This window comes from Vulpes lagopus, chromosome 17 (assembly GCF_018345385.1).
Source record: "Vulpes lagopus strain Blue_001 chromosome 17, ASM1834538v1, whole genome shotgun sequence".
NCBI lineage: Eukaryota > Metazoa > Chordata > Mammalia > Carnivora > Canidae > Vulpes > Vulpes lagopus.
Window position 1 is genome coordinate 18,995,863 of NC_054840.1, and position 21,434 is coordinate 19,017,296.

General features: G+C 35.1%; 1 protein-coding gene and 1 pseudogene across 1 annotated transcript; both read left to right on the forward strand.

Moving 5' to 3' along the window:
* Positions 1 to 525: 525 nt before the first annotated feature.
* On the forward strand, positions 526 to 1,306 carry LOC121477388 (annotated as a pseudogene).
* Positions 1,307 to 3,712: 2,406 nt separating this feature from the next.
* On the forward strand, positions 3,713 to 21,185 carry UTS2B (urotensin 2B). The gene is made up of 5 exons (XM_041731500.1): positions 3,713 to 3,815; positions 8,786 to 8,884; positions 10,040 to 10,077; positions 11,290 to 11,383; positions 21,088 to 21,185. Exons 1-5 carry the CDS (start codon positions 3,713 to 3,715, stop codon positions 21,111 to 21,113), a joined length of 360 nt encoding a protein of 119 aa, XP_041587434.1. The 3' UTR covers positions 21,114 to 21,185.
* The last annotated feature ends 249 nt before the right edge of the window (positions 21,186 to 21,434 follow it).

The following is a 21,434-nucleotide window of genomic DNA, read 5'->3' on the forward strand; positions in this document are numbered from 1 at the left end:
AAGTGCCAGAGCTCTTTCTGCCTCAGAAGGGCCTCAGAGAGAGGTCATGGCTACCCCAAAGGTTCCTAAAAGACCCCACATCAGTGTCTTGTTTTAGGTGCCAAGGCCATCTGTGAAAGCTAGAGCTAGGCCACCCCAGGTCCTTCCGGTATGGTCCCACTAAAGGCAATGGGTCCAGTCAGGTACAGCTTCCCGAGGCCCTAGTGCAACCTGGGGACTTGGGGGAGCCCTCCAAGCAAAGCTCCATCAAAGATCATGGGGTGATGGGTCAAGGAAGGTGGTGGGTGAACCCTTACATACTCTAGCTGGGATAAGTGATGAGAGGGCCAGAGAGAAGGGGTGTGCTCCGGTGGTAGGAAGACACTGGGGGGCTAACCGGAAGATGAAATTGCTCAGAAGACCCCGAAAGTCTGGTCCTGGTCCCCTGGCTCCCATTCTGACCCACAGATCTCTGATCTCTCTCTCTCTCTCTCTCTGTGTGTGACTATCATAAATAAATAAAATTAAAAAAAAAAAAAGAAAGAAATGAGTCATCAGAGCTCTCTCCTGTGGCCATGCAAGACTCTGAAAGGAAAGAGGGCTAAGGAGAAGGTGGTCCTAGCCCCTGCTGTTTTGAAGAAGCCCAAAACCAAGAAGATGGTCAATCTCCTGTCTGAGAAAATGCCCAAGAATTTTGGCATCAGACAGGACATTCAGTCCAAAAGAGACTTCAACTTTTTTGAAAATGGCTCCACAACATTCAGCAGCAGCGGCAAAAGGCTATTCTCTATAAACATCTAAAAGTGTTTCTCGTTATGAACCAGTTCACCCAGACCATGGAACGCCAAACAGCTACTCAACTGCCTAAGCTGGCCCACAGACATGGACCAGAGACAAAGCAAGAGAAGAAGAAGAAACTGGCCTGGGCTGAGAAGAAAGTTGCTGGCAAATGGGATGTCCCCTCTAAGACGCCTCCTGTCCTTAGAGCTGGGGTTAATTCTGTCACCACCTTGGTGGAAAGGAAGAAGAAGCCTCAACTGGTAGTGATTGTACATGATGTGGATTCCATTGAGCTGATTGTCTTCCTGCCTGCCCCATGTCATGAGATGGGAGTCCCCATTGCATTATCAAGGGGAAGGCCAGGCTGGGGCCTTAGGTCAACAGGAAGACCTGCACCACTGTCATCTTCACACAGGTTAACTTGGAAGACAGAGGAGCTCTGGCTAAGCTGGTGGAAGCCATCAGGACCAATTACAATGACAGATATGATGAGGACTGCCCTCACTGGGGTGGCCCATGCTGCCAAGTTGGAAAAGACAAAGGCTAAAGAACTGGCCACCAAACTGAGCTGAGTGGATGCTGTTGAATTTTCTGTACAGAATAGTAGTAAAAAGTTCTCTGTCAGCCAGTAAAAAAGAAAAAAAATAAATAAAAGGAAATGAGTCATCAGTATCCAACTTTATTAGAGAAGGCAATTCAATTAAGCTACCTTTTTTTTTAAGAAGGCAAACTCCACGGGAATTGGGGTTCCTTGTGCTGCTATTTAACAACAAAATTTTTAAAAATCCAAATAATTTTATTTATATTCAATATTTTTGAATTAAGTAATCATAAACTGAACATGTCTTTAATACTGATTCATATTTACTTGCATTTCATTTGTTATTTATTGCCAGGTCTTCATTTTCAATTATTAGATTTATTATTATTATATTTTATATATGATTGATCAGATTTATTATAGGTGCACTTTATATTTTGTTTTTACTTTTTTCTTTAATAATTACTTGCAACTATACTACTTTTCATAATAGCTGTATATTATTTGTCCATTAAGTAATATTTATTTCTCATTTTCCATATTGATATATTTTTAAAATAGAGCTTAAAAACCTAGTTCAAATAACGTATTAAATAAGTAATGATAGATGGTATCAAGGTATGTTTGAATGATGAAAGGTTTTGAAACACTATGGTATGATAAACTTTAAGGATCAGGGCAGCCTGGGTGGCTCAGTGGTTTAGCGCCTGCCTTCAGCCCAGGGTGTGATCCTGGAGACCCAGGATCGAGTCCCACATTGGGCTCCCTGCATGGAGCCTGCTTCTTCCTCTGCCTGTGTCTCTGCCTCTGTGTGTGTGTGTGTGTGTGTGTGTGTCTCATGAATAAACAAATACAAATCTTCAAAAAAAAACACTTTAAGGATCAAGTTGCAAAGACATTGTTCTTGAATTTTAAGGCTCAAGAGAAAATAGGCACTTAAGGAGGTATAATTATTCTTTCCATTCTTCTAGCTTGATACCTACATGTAAAATTTAAGAGCATTATCCAATTTTGCCTTTAAATTACCAAAAATTTCAGTTACTGCTTATTCACAAATCAAATATGTTTTTTATTTTTCCTTTGAAATGCTCCAAAATTTGCAAATCAGGACAGAAATGTCCACGACAAGAACTGATCTCAAAGTACTCACAATTTAATAGTGGAAGCAGACACACAAAACATGGAACTGTAATGGAAGGAAGAATGGATTTGGGGTGATGATAGATATCTAAGCAGTTTTGTGGTAGTCCAAATGAGGTAAAAAAAAAAAAAAGTTATGTCTGAAAGCAAAAGAGAGAGATCCAGAAGACTAAGCAGAGCTAGTGTCATTTCCCAGGGGTTTAAGGAATGAGTAGGTGAAATGGTGGTGGAATGGAGTCCAGGTAGACAGAAGTGATGCTCTGAAGTAAGGAAGTGCAAGATACGTTCATCAGTTGAAAGCCTACTATGACCGGTGCAGAAGGCCATGTAGTGGAAATGAGCCTGCAAAGAAAACACAAGACTGAATATCAAACTAAGTAGTTTAGAGTTTATTCAGGGAATTTATTAAAGCAATGGGTTCATGAAAAGTTGGGTCATTGCATTTTTTTCGTATCATCCCATGCTGCCGTTTATGCAGAGGAAACTGAGTCCGTTTAGAGCTAATGCATCCAGAGTTCTCCTGATCGAAGAAGTAAATGCCAAGGCCAGAGGTCATTAGCACATCCTTGGAGCCATAAAATTGGAATTGTGGATATACTGGAAGACTTTGACTTAAAAAGAAAACCATTACAATTAAAGCAAGTATTAAAGAGTGTAATTGACGGGACATTTGCCAACTTTGAATTAATTAGATTTAGCTTTAATCTCTAGAAGTGCTGGTTGCAGCAAAATGAAACCATCCTTCTTCAATGCAGTAAGACATTAATGTTCCCATTATGATTCATTTCCAATTTGAGCTCTTTCCCAACTCAAATCTATTGGTTGGTTAAAAATGAAGTGGTGGCTGCAAATAACATGGGAAGACCTCCGTGGGGCTCTAAATTAGTCAAATGAAAGGCATTGTTCCCATTTAATTGTTCTGAAAATCCAACCAATAGGTTCAACATTGCCAGTTTTTGCACTATGCTTGTGCATGTGTCTGAGTGCGTGGGCATGCATAGGAATGTCTGCTTTTAGCGAAATGGGCAGGTATGAGATATATCGATTGAGTTCTTCCTGTCATTGACTGAGTAGCAAACCTGTCACTTCTCCAAGTAGTGAATCATGTTGACAGAATGCATTACATTTTATAAGTTTTTTTCTTTGTTCAGATCATTTGTAGTTGAAGCACACTTGCCACCTTTTAAAAGTGATCTCTGCAGCATTCCAGAGCCACTGAAGTATTCATCTTGACCTGGATAGTCAGTTTCTCTGCTAGCACAGATTTTTAACATGAACAAGATTCTTTCAACCACTCTTTGCTTTGGATTCCTAACTTTGTTATCTGTAATGATTTTTTTGGAAATGGTGCATGGACGGCCATATCTTACCCAAGGTATGTACACGTGAATCTAAAATCCTACAGATGGGTGAATAATCCTTATTCTCCTGTTTGCATTGCCTTGATTTTTCTGCCATTATTGAAATAATGCTCTAAGGCACTGGTATTATGTAATCATCAAACATCCCTTCAGAAGTTGCTGTTTTAAATTATAATCTATGATGCTGTTCTTCTCAAGTAAATTAATTTTAATCAGTTTGTACTAAATGTATTTTAACTGCACTTTATTATTTTTTTTCTAACCATGGGGAACCTTTTTCTTACTTCTACTCTATGACCATAGGTGGTGAGTGTATAAATAGTAATACAATCAATGAACTAATATGTGCATATTTTGAAGTACATTTGGGGAAACAAAAGTAATATTTTTATCCAATGAGATTATAAATAAGTTATTTATGAGAGGAGAATGGCTCAGAAAAGAACAAATTAAGATGGAAATTTGTATTTGCAGAGATGGGGAAGTAATAATGCAAGGGGAAATCTACATAGTATTTTCAAGGAGGACAGTGCTAGCACCCACATTATGCATTTATCAGATTTCTAACATATTAGGGTACTTATGTTAAATGAAATAATTTAATCTATGATATCTACAAATATTTACTCTATATAAAGTTGGAGAAAATAAATATCTGCTCTTATAATATTGTAACTTCTGTTAATCTTTCTTTAAAGTCTTCAATTCATTTTGTAGTGTAAATAACTCTTCATCTGAGAATCAGTAGAGCTAAATTTAATGTTGGTTTATTAGGTGAGCAATATCATTGAAACTTTTGTATATTTCTTTATGTTTGAAAAATAGTAACTTAAAATGTGCTATTTTCCCTTCTAGCTTCAGGTTACCATCATCTAACTGACCTCCCTGATAGGAAGGAGTCTTTAGCTTTTGTCTTACATAAGGGAATCAAAGGACAAAAACAAAAAATAAATAAAATAAAAATTAAAAAAAGAACATAATACATTTGGTTTACATGATATTGGCTTAAGAAGAGGGCTAAGTTTCTCCCTTTTGGACTGAATTCAATTTTACTAGATCATGTTGTCTCAAGTGTGGTTTTAAAAGTCAGTGAAAGAACAGTTCTTTTGGCAGTGAAAATAAAAAAGCATAAATCCTTGTTATTTATTTATAAGGATTTTCCCATTGAAAAAACAAATTATCTCAGAGACATAAATAGAAGCTTGGGAATCAAAAACTTTGGATTTTATCCATGGCTCTCATTTTGTGTTTGGCTGGTCAAAATCATTGCACTTCGTGGGCCTCCACTGGTCTTGTGAAATAATGAGATTTTCAATATTCTTACCATTCTGCAGACATGTGAGGAAAAATGACACCATTCATTGGGAGCTTTTCAAAAAGGTTAAGATGTTAGTTAGTGGTAATATATTTATTTTTTTATTGGTGTTCAATTTGCCAACATATAGAATAACATCCAGTGCTCATCCCATCAAGTGCCCCCCTCAGTGCCCTTCACCCAGTCACCCCCACTCCCCACGCACCTCCCTTTCTACCACCCCTAGTTCATTTCCCAGAGTTAAGAGTCTCTCATGTTCTGTCTCCCTTTCTGATATTTCCCACTCATTTTTTCTCCTTCCCCCTTTATTCCCTTGGATGTTAGTTAGTGGTAAATATAACTTCTGATTTCACGTGGATGTGGAATATAGAAAAATCCAACCCTAAAGCATTTTTCTCAATTAAAATTAAATAACACCTCTGACCCTAGAATACCACACATTGATGTGCTTATATCACTGGCAGTATATTGGAAAGTTTTCTCTCTGGGACTCCCTTGGATCTGTTGCATTGTATGTAAATGGAAAAGATTAAATTACTAGTAAGGTCACTTTCTTATCTAAATTGTCTATGATTAGAGTGAGCCTCTGTCCATACACACATTTGTCAAAGCAGCCAAATATTTGACTTATTGTAATCTTTTAACACATTTCTCAAATAAGCATTTGTCTGCTGACAGGGTACAAAGTTGAGGTTACCATCCCTTGCTCTTTCTGTGTTAGTATTTCAGACAAATGGCACAGTCTGCCAGCTTTCGTTTTGTTGGGACTATAGAAAAGCACGGCTTGATGGGTAAACCTGACACTGAGCATACTGCCTAACACAAAAGACTGAAGAGTGAATATCATGACCCAGAAAACTATATATATAATTTATTAAATTTTGGTATTTTATCATTTTGGGGGTTTTCAGATTTCTTTCTGGTAAAATTTCTCCTCTGTCTCAAATAAAAAGCTTCACATTTGAATGTAAAGCAAGGAGACAGTAAACCTTTGATCCAGTATCTTACGTAGTAATGAATCAGTATTATTGGTACGCCTGGTGGCTCAGGGGTTAAGCGAGTCTGCCTTCGGCCCCGGGCGTGATCCCAGAGTCCTGGGATCGAGTCCTACATCGGGCTCCCTGCATGCTCCTCCCTCTGCCTGTGTCTCTGCCTCTCTTTCTGTGTCTCTCGTGAATAAATAAATAAAATCTTTAAAAAAAAAATGAACACGTATTATCTGTGTGTTTGTAAAAGCATTCACTCCATCACATCTGGGTCACTTTGCCATCATTTGTGCTAAGGGTGCATCGACACTCAGGTATTTATTCAAACGTTTCCTTTATCAATATTAACTTTTAGTTCAAAGGCAGAAACAGTCTGAATAGTGCAATTTTTTAAGGCTGTATCGGTTTTATTTATTTTTAAGATTTTATTTATTTATTTATTCATGAGAGACACAGAGAGAGAAACAGAGAGACAGAGACACGGGCAGAGGGAGAAGCAGGCTCCATGTAAGGAGCCCAATGTGGGATTCGATTCCAGGACCCCAGGATCACGCCCTGGGCTGAAGGCGGCGCTAAACCGCTGACCCACCCGGGCTGCCCATGCATCTGTTTTAAAACTAAATATGAAATCAAGAAAAAAGGACTTATTTTCTATTATATTTCTTAGAGAATATATTAACTTTAGGAATAAAAAAAATTAAAAAAAATTTTTTTTGAGAAAATATTTCTTCTGAGATTCCTGTAAATGATGGTTGCCTTAAAAGGTAGTGACAAGACGTTCTGAGGACAGTTACGAAAACGTAGTTACTAGAAAACAAACTGGTCAAGAAAGGAAAATAGATCAATTTTCTTTTTTTTTTTTTTTTGATCAATTTTCTTTTGTGAAAAATGTCCCACTTAAACATGCAGAAGAGGATTGTGAATGAAACATAAAAACTTCAGCTCTAAGCTTTCCTCATTACTTCCTTCTCATCTTATACATTCTCTAAGTTGAAGGTAATGAATCCATTTTTCTTATACAGTTCTCTTTCTGAAACAAGTTAACTATTATCATCTGGCTGTCAAATGTATGTTATTTCTTTTTCAAACAAACATTACAAGGTGTATTTTTTAACATTTTCATAAACAACTGTAATAACAATTATGTTATTGCATGGCCACATCTTTAAATGATTTCTGAAGGTCTTCATATAATTGATGTTAAATAAAAGTCCCATTAATATTTTATTAGTGTTTTAATTAATCAATAGAAAAAAATCACAGATAATTTCTATGTTTATGAAGTAAAGAAATTGAAGACTAAGCATCAATGAACTATGGTCAGTGTAGATACAATATTGTCACTTGCCCCAAGTCATCCATTTGCTTCCTCACCCAGGCTTTCTCATTCCTTTCATTAGCCTCTTAGTCCTCTGGATTCATCAATTAACATTCTGTAGATACAGGAAAGGCAGATGATTTAATGGAATTTTATATTCAAATCATGAGCCATTTCTGTACCTAAAATCACAATTTTTGCACTTCTAGACTTCAAACTCGCAAAAATAAAATAAAATAAAATAAAATAAAAAATAAAAATAACAATAAATAAAAAATAAAATAAATAAAAAAATAAACTTCAAACTCGCAAATCTAGTTTCTGCTCACACTGTCAGTGACTATGAGGAACTAGGAAATGGGGATCTACAGAAGTTCTGTGATAAAGGTTTGATTTTGCAGGCCACCTCACAAAAGTTCATTTTGTTTGTAATACACTAGCTGTTGTTTCAATTGCATTATTTGTTGATAGTTTATTGAGTCTTCATGTTTTATGGCTTGAGTAAAGGCCATTTTGTCCTGATTTCTACTCCAGAATAAAATATTTACAAAAATTTGGGTGATATTTCTGTTTTTAAAGTGCTGAAAAAGTTGAGCATCTGATCAAAGAAGGGGCTGGGAAGTAAATTGACAAAGATGGAAAGATGTCAATAACAGGAAGTAGAGATGCCTGGGTGGCTCAGTGGTTGACCAACTGCCTTTGGTTCAGGTCATGATCCTGGAGTCCTGGAATGGAGTGCCGCATCAGGGTCCCTGCAGGGAACCTACTTCTCCCTCTGCCTCTGTCTCTGCCTCTCTCTCTCTCTCTCTCTCTCTCTCTCTCTCTCTCTGTCTCTTGGGAATAAATAAATAAAATATTTTTTAAAAATAGGGAGAAAGTAGACATCATACCACCTCTCCTGCAAGGTTTCCTTAGATGATTTAAAGGTAATCTCGAGAACACAAAAAAGGCTCATATTTAAATTTGTACAGCAAATAAAATCTTAAATTATTTTTCTTTAAAAATAAAACTTTTGAATTATATTTTTTTATATTAAGCACAAGAGTAGAAAATTTCAATAATACAGATAAAAAATAAGAAATCTACCTGCAATTCTACTACCTAGAAATGATGGCAGGTAAATTTTAGGGTGTCATCTTTCAGACATACGTCTCCACCTTTCCTCTCACAATCTCTCTTTGAGTGCTCCTATGCACGCAACGATTTATTTATCAGCCCATTTTTTTGGATTACACAACTTTCTCCACACCCCTTTTATTGGTGAGTATATGCATTGATAGTTACCTGTAAAATGTATTTAATTAGAAATACTTTCAGTGACAGATTGAAATTGGAGGTTTCATTACATTGAGATGATTATTGCAGGAAATGAATTGTTTCCTGCAAAAGAAGATACAAATAGCAAGGAACTATTGCTGGATCTACTGAATAAAAATTTTGATTTCCAAAGACCTTCCAACGTTGGTGAGTCAAGAATTTATTCTGTCTTCTGAACTGCTCTTTCTAAATGTTAATGTATATTAAATAAAATAGTAACTACTCCCTTTTATGCCGCACTGATGGCTTAAGTGTTTTTATTACTTCATATTCACGCTAAAAGCAATGGCATTATTAACAAATATTAAAATCCTATCTTCTTCAATTAGAGAGTCCTAGTGGGATCAATAACCATCTTGTTACAAAATAGTTACCTTTACTCATATTTTCCTCTCATCTGTGCAGCTCCTCAATGGCACAGTTAATATTTTCTTTTACTAAATGCTTCACATCTGTTCATAGGTTTCCACTAGAAATTTCACAAATTAACTGCAGTCTTATAGCACATTTTGCAATCAAATTCTCTCAATGTGGGAAACGGTTGGAGTAAAGAACAGTGGGAAATTTAGGCTACACCAATGGAGTTTTTTTTTTTTTTTCTTTGAAGAACAGCAGAATCTAATTTATAATTGTGCATCAGAATGCTTTCTAAGAAATGACAATTACTGCCGGAAATAGTAAGTCTAGCTTCAGAAAAAATGTGATAATATGTCAGTGTGGTACACTCTCAGAAAACATCTGGCCTAAAGAAAATGTCTATTCATGGGACAATGTACTGACTACACTATCTTAATAAACACTTCAAAAATACAAAGTTTTAAAATTAGAAGTAAGATATTCTCATTGAAGAAAATGAATGAAATTATAAAAAAATGCGTGCTCATTGTAAGGGAGGGAGTTATTATTATTTTAGGTATTTCTCAGTTGAATTATATAGATGTTTGTGTCTTACTTTTTTTCACTTAATATTGTTTTATAAGATTTCCTCATGTCAATAAAATAGTTTATTTCTAAATAATAGTATTTATTAGAACTAAATAATAGTACTTGTTAGAGCTATGGTCTATTTTAGAAAGCTTTGTGTTTGTTACTAGAAATTAAGTATTTTCTCATTACATAACTGGTTGCAATTCAATATTACAGGTATTGAGAAAATATTTGGGCTTTATTTAGGGATGATGGGTGGTCTTAAATCATATGGAAAAGACCTTTGCTTTCCACATAAGATCCTGAATGTGTGTTCTGAAGTGAGTGAAATACTACTTGCAATGAAATTTTTCATATGAAAAATGTATCTTGCAGGAATAGAACTGGCAAACAAACTGGAAGAACTTAACCAGGTGAGAATGTGAAATACTTACATTTCAATTTTAATGATAATTACAAGGCATTTTTTTGGACACATTTTGAAAAATTATTAGTACTATAGTGTAAAATTTTTTTATTCCTGCTAGAGACAGAGTAAAGTAGGGGGAAAATAGTCAAATTTCACTTAAAGAAAAGAAAACCAAAACAAAACTATAGCTGAAGTGATCTTGAGATGAAACATGTAGAAACTCTGGATTCTCATCCCAGCTCTCCAATTACCTAACTATAAGACCATGGACAAATTGAAATTCTCTAGATCTAAATCTCCTCATCTATAAAATGGAAGACTATACCTAGATTCATGATTTTCAAAATTTATTATTATTTTTTAAAGTGGAAATACTTTTTTCCCAAATAAATTGGATGTGTTCCTAGTCAATGAAGCATATGCAGGTGGAGCTGTCCTGCTTAAAGCAGCTAGTTGGGGGCCTGAGGTGTTGCATTCTTGACCTGCTCTCAGCTGCCCTGATAGGGGGCCAGTTAGCAGCTTTCTTCCCCCACTGCTTGACATGTGGGGAAACAATGTGAAGATCACCAAGTTAGATTATTTCAAAACTTTTTCCACAAACACACATGCAAATCCAATACTATACAAACCATGTGGCTGTCTGGGAGAGTGAATTATGCCCAATCGTTCTGAGCAGGTTGGACATCCTCAGGAGCCAGGTTGAAGAGTTAAGTCTTCAGGGCAATCAGAGAGATTGCTAAAAATTAACATGGGTTGAATCCTGGGTAAAACCTCAAGGGCCTCAAAATACTTCTCTCTTTCTGCTGGAAAGGAGAAATATTTCAGGAAATTCAAACATTTACATAACTCTTTGGAGCTCCTTGAAAAGGACTGCTCATTATAGGTGACATAAAATCTAGTCCAGCAACACAGTCTGTGTTTACAGGCTCCCCATTAATTAACACCTCGAGTTGACTTCCTTCATCATAAACTTGTTTTTTTCCTGATCTCCTGTTGAGTCATGTACCTTTTCCAGCTAGTCTCTAAGTTTCCTTGTATTTTTCTATTTAATTCTTTTTATTTACTTTTTTATAGTTTTTCTCCTTTTCTATTCCTTTTTCTCTTCTTTCTTCCATTTTTCCTACTCTTTTTTCCTGTCTTACTCTAATTCTTCTTCGGTAGAAAGCAGTATCATTCTTATGAAAGATCAATAATTTTTATATTTGACTTTTAACAGTTGGAAAACCTAAAAGAGCAGTTCACAGAGGCAAAAGATGCTGAGATATCCTATGCTATAGATGGTCTATCTTCTTCCCATCCAAATAAGCGAGGTAAATTTTCATTTCAAAGTTTTAAAATTGATATCTAAAAGATTAACTTTTGCAATGATTACTGAGAGAGAAGAGATTAACTTGACATTTCTTAATCCTATGGTGAATACCAAAATCCAAGTTAATTTTTAAGAAAAAGGCCAATGAAAATGTTCCCTTATGAATGTATCTGAGCTATGTTGTGTTTACCGCAGTAGGTAGCAAAGTCATATGTCCCAGGTTTAAGTAAAATAGGGTCTTATTGCTTAAAATTGTGACCTATGCTTGCTATTTTGCTTAGAGACTGAAGTTGGGAGAATCACAAATAGAAACAACCCAGTTTTAAGTCAATTCAAATTTTAGAACATCTTTATTGAAGTAAGGAGAACCCTCATTGCTCTAACACTTGGTTTAAGGTTTGAATCATCACAGTTAATTTTAGAAAGATTTACCTTTTGGACTGTCTTATTTTTTATAACATTTCTTGGGAAATTATTGTTTCTTGCTGAATTAGTTATTATATTTGAAAAAATTATATGTATATTCCTCTATTGTAATAGTGATGTGAGCCTTCCTAAGATTCACAATGCTACTAAGTGGGAAAAGGATGCACTGGTATTATTTAAACACTTAGCGTATACCAGACATTTTATATTTTAATATGTCAAAATATTGTGGTTAAATACATAGGCTCTAGAGCCAAACTGCTTGGGTTAAAATCAATGTGACATTTCCTACCTGGTAACCTTGAGCAATTATGTAACTTCCTATACATTTTCTTTGCCCCCAAATGCAAATTATAATAATAATTATCTTTATGAGATTGTCGGGGATGAGTAAATATATGAAATGCATTTAGAATAATGCCTGGCATATAGTAAATACTATGTAAGCTTAACTTGTTTTTTATGGTTTTGATCAATACTATAATTATTATTTTATTTTCATCATAAACACCATAAGATATCCATTACTATGCTTATTTTATAGATGAGGAAATTACATCTCAGAGAGGTAAAATTATATGCCAACAATAACCCAATTGCTAAGTGACTCAGCTAGTGAGCCAGAAAAGAGAGAGTAATAGAAGGTGAATTGGAAGCTGTCAGGGAGAGAACTGTCAGGAGTTTTGAGGACCTTAGCTTTTACTGGGACATCATTAGAAACTTTGAACAAGAGAATAATGAGATAAGCTTTAACAGAACTGCTCCTCATGGAGAATACACTGAAAAAGATGGGGAAAGGTAGAAGCAGAGAAGCCATTAAGGAAGAGAATTTAGTGTTTCAGATGATAACGTGGTAGTAGCTTGGATTAGGGTGGCAGTAGTGAATTGATAAGAAGGAGCCTGATTCTGGATATATTTGAATAAAAAAATTAACGAAATTTACAGTAGGATTACCTGTGGTTTGAGGTTTTTTTTTTTTTTTCAAAAAAAGGAAGGCATCATAAATGACTTCTAAATTTTTATTTTGAGCAACTAAGTAAAAGAGGGTGATTTCTATTTATTGAGCAAGAGATAGCTGGAAGAAGAAAAGGTTTGATGGTATAGAAGTGTTGGGATAGAGATTTATTGGGCCTTCCTATAATTAACATAGCTTAGACTATAATGTGGTACCAGTTTTAATCCAAATCTCAGAGGCCTATTAATAATCAAGTTCAATGCATGTAGTACAATCCTCTGCTATTTTCTGGCTATATCATCTAGAATGTTGTTATATCTTTACTGTCCCTAATATTGCCAAGACACAGGAAAAGGATAGAGGACACATCCCAGCTCTAAACTGCCTCAATTCAGAACTCAGTTCAATGATAGGTGTCACTTCTCCTGAAGTCCATTGGCTAGAATTAGTCAAGTGGGCTGGCCCCAAAATACTGGCAAGACAGGTTGAGAGATTTTAGGAAGTACATATAATAGTTGGGGAGTACTGCCTCTACCACAGTCTATCCTTTGATCTCTCCTTAACCACATAGACTCTACTCAACTCATTCCCATTAGAGACAATTCCAGATTTCTTTCACTGACTGAACGCAGAACAAAGAATAGGCTCTCCCGGAGGAGATACTTACTGTCTTCATCAGCTACAGTGTAGCTTCTTTATTTATAGATCTGTTGGCTAAAAGGACAAATCCAGTAATTGGAAGAGGAACAAGGATGAGATAAGCACAATCGATAATCCCATTCATAAAGGAAACAAACAAGAGACACAAAGAATACTATCCTCCAGTAATTCTCAAATCCCGCTGGGCAAATATTATAAAGGTCCTCTACCCTCCGGTTGGGAAAAAGTGTCTTGACTGGATTCTGTGGTATCTAGGAGGAGTCATTTGCCCATTGTAATGTTTCCAATGGCTGTACTGTTTGAGATTTTTGCTTTTTCATTTTTATTCCTGGACACATCTTATGTGCTACTTTGGGATTATTCTCTTCTCCAGGATGACATAGTTTTCTCAGGTTTCATCCTGCTTTTACAAAGTTGGAGGCCCAAGATTTATTTTGTCTTAAAGTGTCAAAGATATTTTTGTTTTAGGATTTATGGTTTCTTTGGCAATGATATTCTTTCAAAAATTTAGAAAACTTCTCATGTACTTGCTATATGCAAATACTTTTTAAAAAACGGTTTTAGGGGATCCCTGGGTAGCTCAGTGGTTTAGCTCCTGCCTTCAGGCCAGGGTGTGATCGTGGAGTCCCGGGATCGTGTCCCATGTCAGGCTTCTGCATGGAGCCTGCTTCTCCCACTGCCTGTGTCTTTGCCTCTCTCTCTGTGTGTCTTTCATGAATAAATAAATAAAATCTAAATAAATAAATAAATAAATAAATAAATAAATAAATAACAGTTTTAATTTTTCTGCATTCTCACCCCAACTTGGTAGCAGTTGCCTGGAAAATATCTGAAACATACCTTAAAGACTATACACTCAATTTGATTTTTTGCCCTGAGTTCTATTTACAGAGCCTCTGTCTCTTGGAGTAGTTTCAAATCTTATTTTATAGTGTTTGGGATCTAGAAGAAGTCAGTTCTTTCAATATTTTGAGATCTTGTATTTCTTGACTCCGTTTATTCCCTTTTTATTTGTTGTCAGATAGTATTTGGGGGGTAAATAAGGCAAACTACATTAGGAAAATAACCTCACAATCTCAGTGATATAAATTGCTTTAAGATTTATTTGTTGTTTACATGAAACCTTGTGTATGTTGGTTATCTTCCTTTACTCTGTACCTATTCTATGTGTCCCTGTAGTAGAACAGGAGAGAATTGGAGATAAACACACTCTTAATTGTCCAAATGAGGCACATGATCATAATCTAACTTAACAGGGTCATGACAACACCTAGAAAATGTAAAAAAACAAAAACAAAAACAGAAAAAAACCCACAAGAATATTTGGAGAGTCATATCCCTACTACAGCCATGCATAACAATATCTTCCCAGTGTAATAGGCCTCCTTATGCGCATTTTGTAGTTTCAGTTACCTGTGGCCAACCATGATCTAGAAGCAAATGATCCTCCTTCTAACATATCAGAATTCTGGTCAATAGTAGCCTAATGCTACATCATAGTACCTATGTCATTCACTTTGCTTCATGTCATCACATAGACATTTTATCATCGCACATCATCACCAGAAGAAGGTTGACTATAGTATAATAAGATATTTTGAGGGACAGAGGCCACATTCAGATAACTTTTATTGCAGTATACTGTTACAATTGTTTCAATTGTAACTAGAACAATTGTTCTAGTTTATTATTGGTTATTGTTAATCTCTTACTGTGCCGAATTTATAAACTAAACTTTTTCATATTAATGTGTGTATAGGAAAAAAACATAGTATTTATAGCATTCAGTACAATCTATAGTTTAAGGCATCCATTAGGGAGGAGTCTTGGCACATATCCCCCACAGATAAGGGGAGACTTTTGTAATGATCTGAATAGACCATTGAATATATAAATTTGAAGTTTAGGGAAGCAGCTCATATTGGAGATAAAAATTTGACAGTTATCAGCATATCAATTTTGCTTGGTATTGTGATCATACCGCCTAAGGAATGACTCTAGATAAAAAAGAGAAGACAGCCAGAACAGAATCCAGGGCGATTCCAAAGTTAGAAATTGGGCAGATGAGAGAATCAGCAAAGGAACTCTTGATAAGAGTAGCTACCAAGGAAGGAAGTGACAAAGGAAGGCTGCACTGTTTCCAGGAAGTAGTGAAACTGTATTTAAAGTTTTAATAAGTCCAGTAAGTTGATAACTGCAACTTTCCTTCTGAACAGCAATGAAAGATTATTAATGGATTTGACATGAATTTCTTGGTGGACTTTTTGTTAAAGAGAACATGATAAAACAATATTTTTATCATTTGTCAGGAATCACTGACAATAGACACTACTTTTGAGAAATTTCATTCTAAAGAGTAGAAGAAATTGGGATATCAGCTAGAGAAGTTTGAGGGCATGTCAAAGAAACTTCTTTGTGTTTTAGCAAGGAGATATTAAAACATATTTGTATGTAGTAGGAATAAAGTAAATATTTGTGGTGGTAAAAGATATGAACTGAATGCCTAGGTTAAGTCACAAAAACAGCCTACATTATATTTTAAGTGTGATTCCATTATGTAACTAGAAGTTGTCTGGTATAAATAACATTGTATGAAAGCAAAATGGACCCAGAGATCCAGCTAATGCAACTAATAACTTATACTTACTGGGGAATCTTATACTTTGCTTTAATCATTTAATATATCGTGATAGATGCCTACTAAATTCATTAAGAATGTTGCTGTCTAATGTGATAAAACAACATCTTTCATAATAAAAACTCTTAATATATTGGGTATCAAAGTATCACAACTCAACCTAATAAAGGTCATATGTTACAAACCCACAGCTAATATCATATTCAATGGAGAAAAATTGAAAGGGATTTCTCTGAGTTTGGAAACAAGACAAGGTTGCCCACTTTCACCACTTCCATTCAATATAGTACTGAAGTCCTATCTTGAATAATTAAGAAAGACAGAAATAAAAGTCAAAGAAGGAAGGAAGAAGTAAAACTGTCACTAATCGTTGATGACATGATCTTATATATACAAAATCCCAAAAATTTGATTAAAAAAAACTGCTGAAATTAATGATTTCAGTAAAATGGCAGATTACAAAATCAATTTACAGAAATTTGTGGCATTTTTTTATACTAATGATGAAGCTTTGGGAAAAAAATTCCAGTCACAATAGCATCAAAAACAATAACACTTAGTAATACATTGTTTTATTAAATTGTAGTTGATCTTCAAGATTATTTTAGTTTCAAGTGTATAACATAATGATACAATATTAGGAAGTGATCACTAAAATGAATCTAGCTACCCTATAAAGCTTTTAAATATTATTAACTATATTTCCTACACTGTACACTGTGTTCCCATGGCTTATTTATTTTATAACTGGAAGTTTGTACCTCTTATTCCTCTTCCTTTATTTCACTCCCTCCCCTCCGGCAACTGCCAGATCATCCTCTGTATCTAAGAGTCTATTTCTGTTTTGTTTTTTGTTTTGTTTGTTCATTTGTTTTGTTTTTTTTTAGATTCTACATATAAGTGAAATTATATGGTCTTTGTTTGGCTTATTTAGCATAATACCTCTAGGTCCATCCACATCACAAATGGCAAAAATTTCTTTTTTTAATGGATATTATAGTAATGTCTTCTTTATCTATTCGTCTATTGATGGACACTTAGGTTGCTTCTACATCTTGGCTATTGTAAATAATGCTGCAACAACAGAAGGATGCATGTATCTTTTCAAATTACCACTTTAATTTTCTTCAATTAAATACCCAGGAGTAGAATTGCTGTATCATATGGTAGTTCTATTTTTAATTTTTGAGGAACATCTAGACTGTTTCCCATCGTGGCTACACCATTTTTCATTCCCACCAACAGTTCATGAGGGTTCCCTTTTCTCCACATTTTTACCAACAGTTGGTATTTGTTTATTTTGACAACAGCCACTCTGACACGTATGAGGTGATACCTCATTGTGTTTTTTATTTGCCCTTTTATGATAATTAGTGATGTTGAGCATTTTTCATGGTCTTTTGACCATTTGTATGGCTTCTTTGGAAAAATGTTTATTCAGGTCCTCTGCCCATTTACTTAGGAAAAAACTTAACCGCGGAAGTGAGAGATCTGCACAGTGAAAACTCTAATACTTTGCTGAAAGAAAATGAAGAAGACACAAATGGAAAGAAATCTGTGTTTATGGATTAGAATAATAAATATTGTTAGAATGGCTATATCCTCCAAAGCTACCTACAGATTCATGCAATCCTCACCAAAATAAAGAAGGATACTTCACAGAAATAGAAGAAATAATCCTAAAATTTATGTGGCACCACAAATGACCCCAAACAGCCAAAGATGTCCTGAGGATAAAAGAACAAAATCTGATTTCAAACTATACTGCAAAGCCATAGTAATAAAAAAACAGTATGTTACTGGCACAAAAATAGATATGTAGACTAATGAAACAGAACAGAAAGCCCAGGATTAAATCTTGGCATATAGAGTCAACTAATATTCAACAAGAGAGCCAATAAATCCAATGGAGGAAGGATGATTTCTTCAGCAAATAATGCTGGGAAAATTGGAGAAACACATGCAGAACAATTAAATTGGACCCTATGCCTCATACCTCACAAAAATTCATTTGGAATAGAGAGAAGACTTAAACATAAGCTTGATAACATAAAACTCTTTGAAGAAAATATAGAGTAGCTTATCAATACTGGTCTTGGGAGTGACTTTGGATGTGACACCAAAATCACAAGCAACAAAAGCAAAAAATAACAAATGAGACCACATCAAACTCAACAGTTTCTGCACAGCAAAAGAAACAACAAAATGAAATGTCAGGTTATACAATGGGAGAAAATCACAAGCAACAAAAGCAAAAAATAACAAATGAGACCACATCAAACTCAACAGTTTCTGCACAGCAAAAGAAACAACAAAATGAAATGTCAGGTTATACAATGGGAGAAGAGAAATTCTCTTATCCATATATTGGATAAGAGATTAATATCCAAGAAATATAAAGAATACAACTTAATAACTCCAAAAACCTCTAAAAACACCTAATTAAAATGAGAAGAACTAGATTTTTTTTCAAAACTGATATCAAAATAGCTGAAAGCCACATAAAAGATGCTCAAGATTCACTGATCAGCAGGGAAATGTAAATCAGAACCACGATGAGATGTCACCTCACACCTGTTAGAATGACTATCATAAAGAAAGCAAGAGACAATAAGTGATGGTGAGAATGTGGTGAAAGGGAACTCTTACACACTATTGGTGGGAGTGTAAATTAGTCCAACCACTATTGAAAACAATATGGAAATTCTTTAAAAAAATTAAAAATAGATTTACCATAAGATCCAGCAATTCCACTTCCAGGAATATATATATATATATATAGATGAGTGGATAAAATTGGTGTATATCAATAGATAAAATGGTATATATCAAGAGATGAATGGATAAAAATGGTGTGTACACACACACACACACTGGAATATTATCCAATTATGAGAAAGGAAAATATCATTTCCAACGACATGGATGAAACTTGAGCACATTATAAGTCAGACAAAGAAAGACAAGTACTTTATGATATCCCTTCTATGTGGAATCTAAAAAAGTCAACCCAGTGAAAAAAGAGTAAAATGGTGGTAACCAGAGGGCTGTGGAGGCAAAGGGGGTTTGGATCAGATTGATGATGTTTAAGTATACAAACTTGTAATGAGCAGTAAATAAGTCATAGAAATCTAATGCACAGTGTAATGAATATAGACAATGATATTGTACTATAATGATGTAATGTGACCTATACTACTCCAATGGCAATCATATTACAATATATAAATTTGTCAAAGTAACACTGCACACCTTAAATTTACAAAATGTAATGTCAAATTTAGCAAATAAAGAAGAAGAAAAGGTCTCTTAGCTCTCACTTTGGTTTACTTAGTTGCACTCAGTGACTTTAGCTTTTTGGCTTCATAAGCTGACATAAGATGGAAGCAGCACACTTGAAGAAACTTGGGAAGGGGAGATGAAAAATAAATAAATATATGGCTGTCCAATGCATAGCATCCTGATAAAAATAGGGATACAAGAGTGAACCAGACAGACATCAACACCAGAATGATAGTGAGGGATTTCCTTCATGCAGATGATAAATGGTAGATAAGCACTGAAGAGTTTGGCTCTACTGGGGATATCATTCATGATACTTCCTTTCATCCAGGTCCAGAAAATTTCCCAAACTGTATTCCCATTGCATACTTAATCAAGCCCCGCATGAGTAATTTTTGGATATGTGTACATTTATATCTTCCTGACAGAGTTATTCAATGATATCCAAAGGGCCAGACAGGCCAGTGACGATAACTTTCTGAAACACATTATAAAAAGAAGATTGAATTAGTGGGCCAAGCTCCTCAGTTTAATGTCTGAAAATAAACTCTTTTCATAGGATTTGAATGTGGTTTCATTAAAGGAAGCTGCGGCTCATGTAGAAATGAAAAGTATACTCTGAAGCTGTCATAACACTGTGTGTGTAGGTGGTGATGCACTTGAGGGTTACTGGTTTACAGAGTGAATGGAGAGGGAGGGGAAACCTGGCAAGCAGAGACTTTTATCATTTATTTCAAAGAGTATTTCAAAGAGTATCTTTTTAAACTCTTTTTTACAGTGCGTCCCATTCATCAATAGTGAATCAAAGACCTGTCCTCTGAGGTCTTAATTTTCTAAACCACTTAGACTGAAGGAAATCAGAGAATTTTTTTTTAAGATTTATTTATTCATGAGATACACAGAGAAAGAGAGAGAGGCAGAGACACAGGCAGAGGGAGAAGCCAGCTCCATGCAGGGAGCCGGATGTAGGACTCAATCCTGGATCCTGGAATCAGGCCCTGAGCCAAAGGCAGATGCTCAACCACTAGTCACCCAGGCATCCCAGGAATCAGAGAAATTTATCCCAAATTCTATGAAGCTACTATAAGTCAGGTGATTGGGAACAACCTATAGAAGATTTAAAATGACTCATTTGTGCATTTGAAGGTTAAAGAGTACTGTTAGAATTGGTTTGATTTTTCTGAAGCATCATTTTTATGGTCCGAATGTGAAGACTCAATGTGACGATCAAATTGTTTAAATAACATTTGGTGATTTGCAAAGTGAACTTTAAACTCTCTTCCTTCCTTTCCCCTCCTTCCCCCATAAATCGAACCATATTTATCATAGTTTTTACTCATGTGACTTCCTCTTTGGAATTTCAGTCACCCCAAATATAAAACAGAGAGGTGTATCTAATTGGACAACCTACTGTATTCTCTGAACTGTATTATGTGCATTATTATGTAGAACAGTGCTATATAAATGAACTTTCTGTGATGAAGTGACCATTATGGTACTCACTGGTTACAAGTCACTATGGAGTACTCTAAATGTGGCTAGCGTGATGGAGAAGCTGAATTTTTAAATTTTATTTAATTTTAATTAATGTATAGATTCACATGAGGCTCATAACAACCACATTGAACAATCCTGTTACCAAACTCTCTTGCTCATACTGAGCTACACATGAACTATTTTATTCAAATGTGATGCTTCATCAAATATCCTCCTAATAAAGAATTTGTTTCATTTTCTTTTTTAGCCTGCTTTTGGAAATACTGTGTCTGAAGTTTTTTCTCTGGATACAAAAAGAGAAGAACATTAGAAAAAAGAAATACGTCTACTTATTACCGCTTAAAGATTGAAGCTATTTTAAGCATAAAGTAACGGTGGCATTTATTCTGCATATTGCATACTTAAGGGTTAAGTTGTGAATAATGGCAAGTCGGTTGCCCTTTTGCCTGGCATGGGCTATATCAAGTGGACTTGTAGTGCTAAAGTTGACAGTGTTGTATCTATAATTGTATGCTTTCCATAGATTCAATGTCTATATATGGTTTTGTCTGGTGATAGCTATTGAGCTATCAATTAAAATATTTTAAAAAGCAT

Bases quoted from the DNA above. Each gene is read 5' to 3' on its own strand.
- UTS2B (XM_041731500.1), top strand. From the start codon at position 3,713: ATGAACAAGATTCTTTCAACCACTCTTTGCTTTGGATTCCTAACTTTG. The intron at 8,885-10,039 runs GTGAGTCAAGAA...TGTATCTTGCAG, and splicing joins CCAAAGACCTTCCAACGTTG to GAATAGAACTGGCAAACAAA. The intron at 11,384-21,087 runs GTAAATTTTCAT...TTTCTTTTTTAG, and splicing joins TTCCCATCCAAATAAGCGAG to CCTGCTTTTGGAAATACTGT.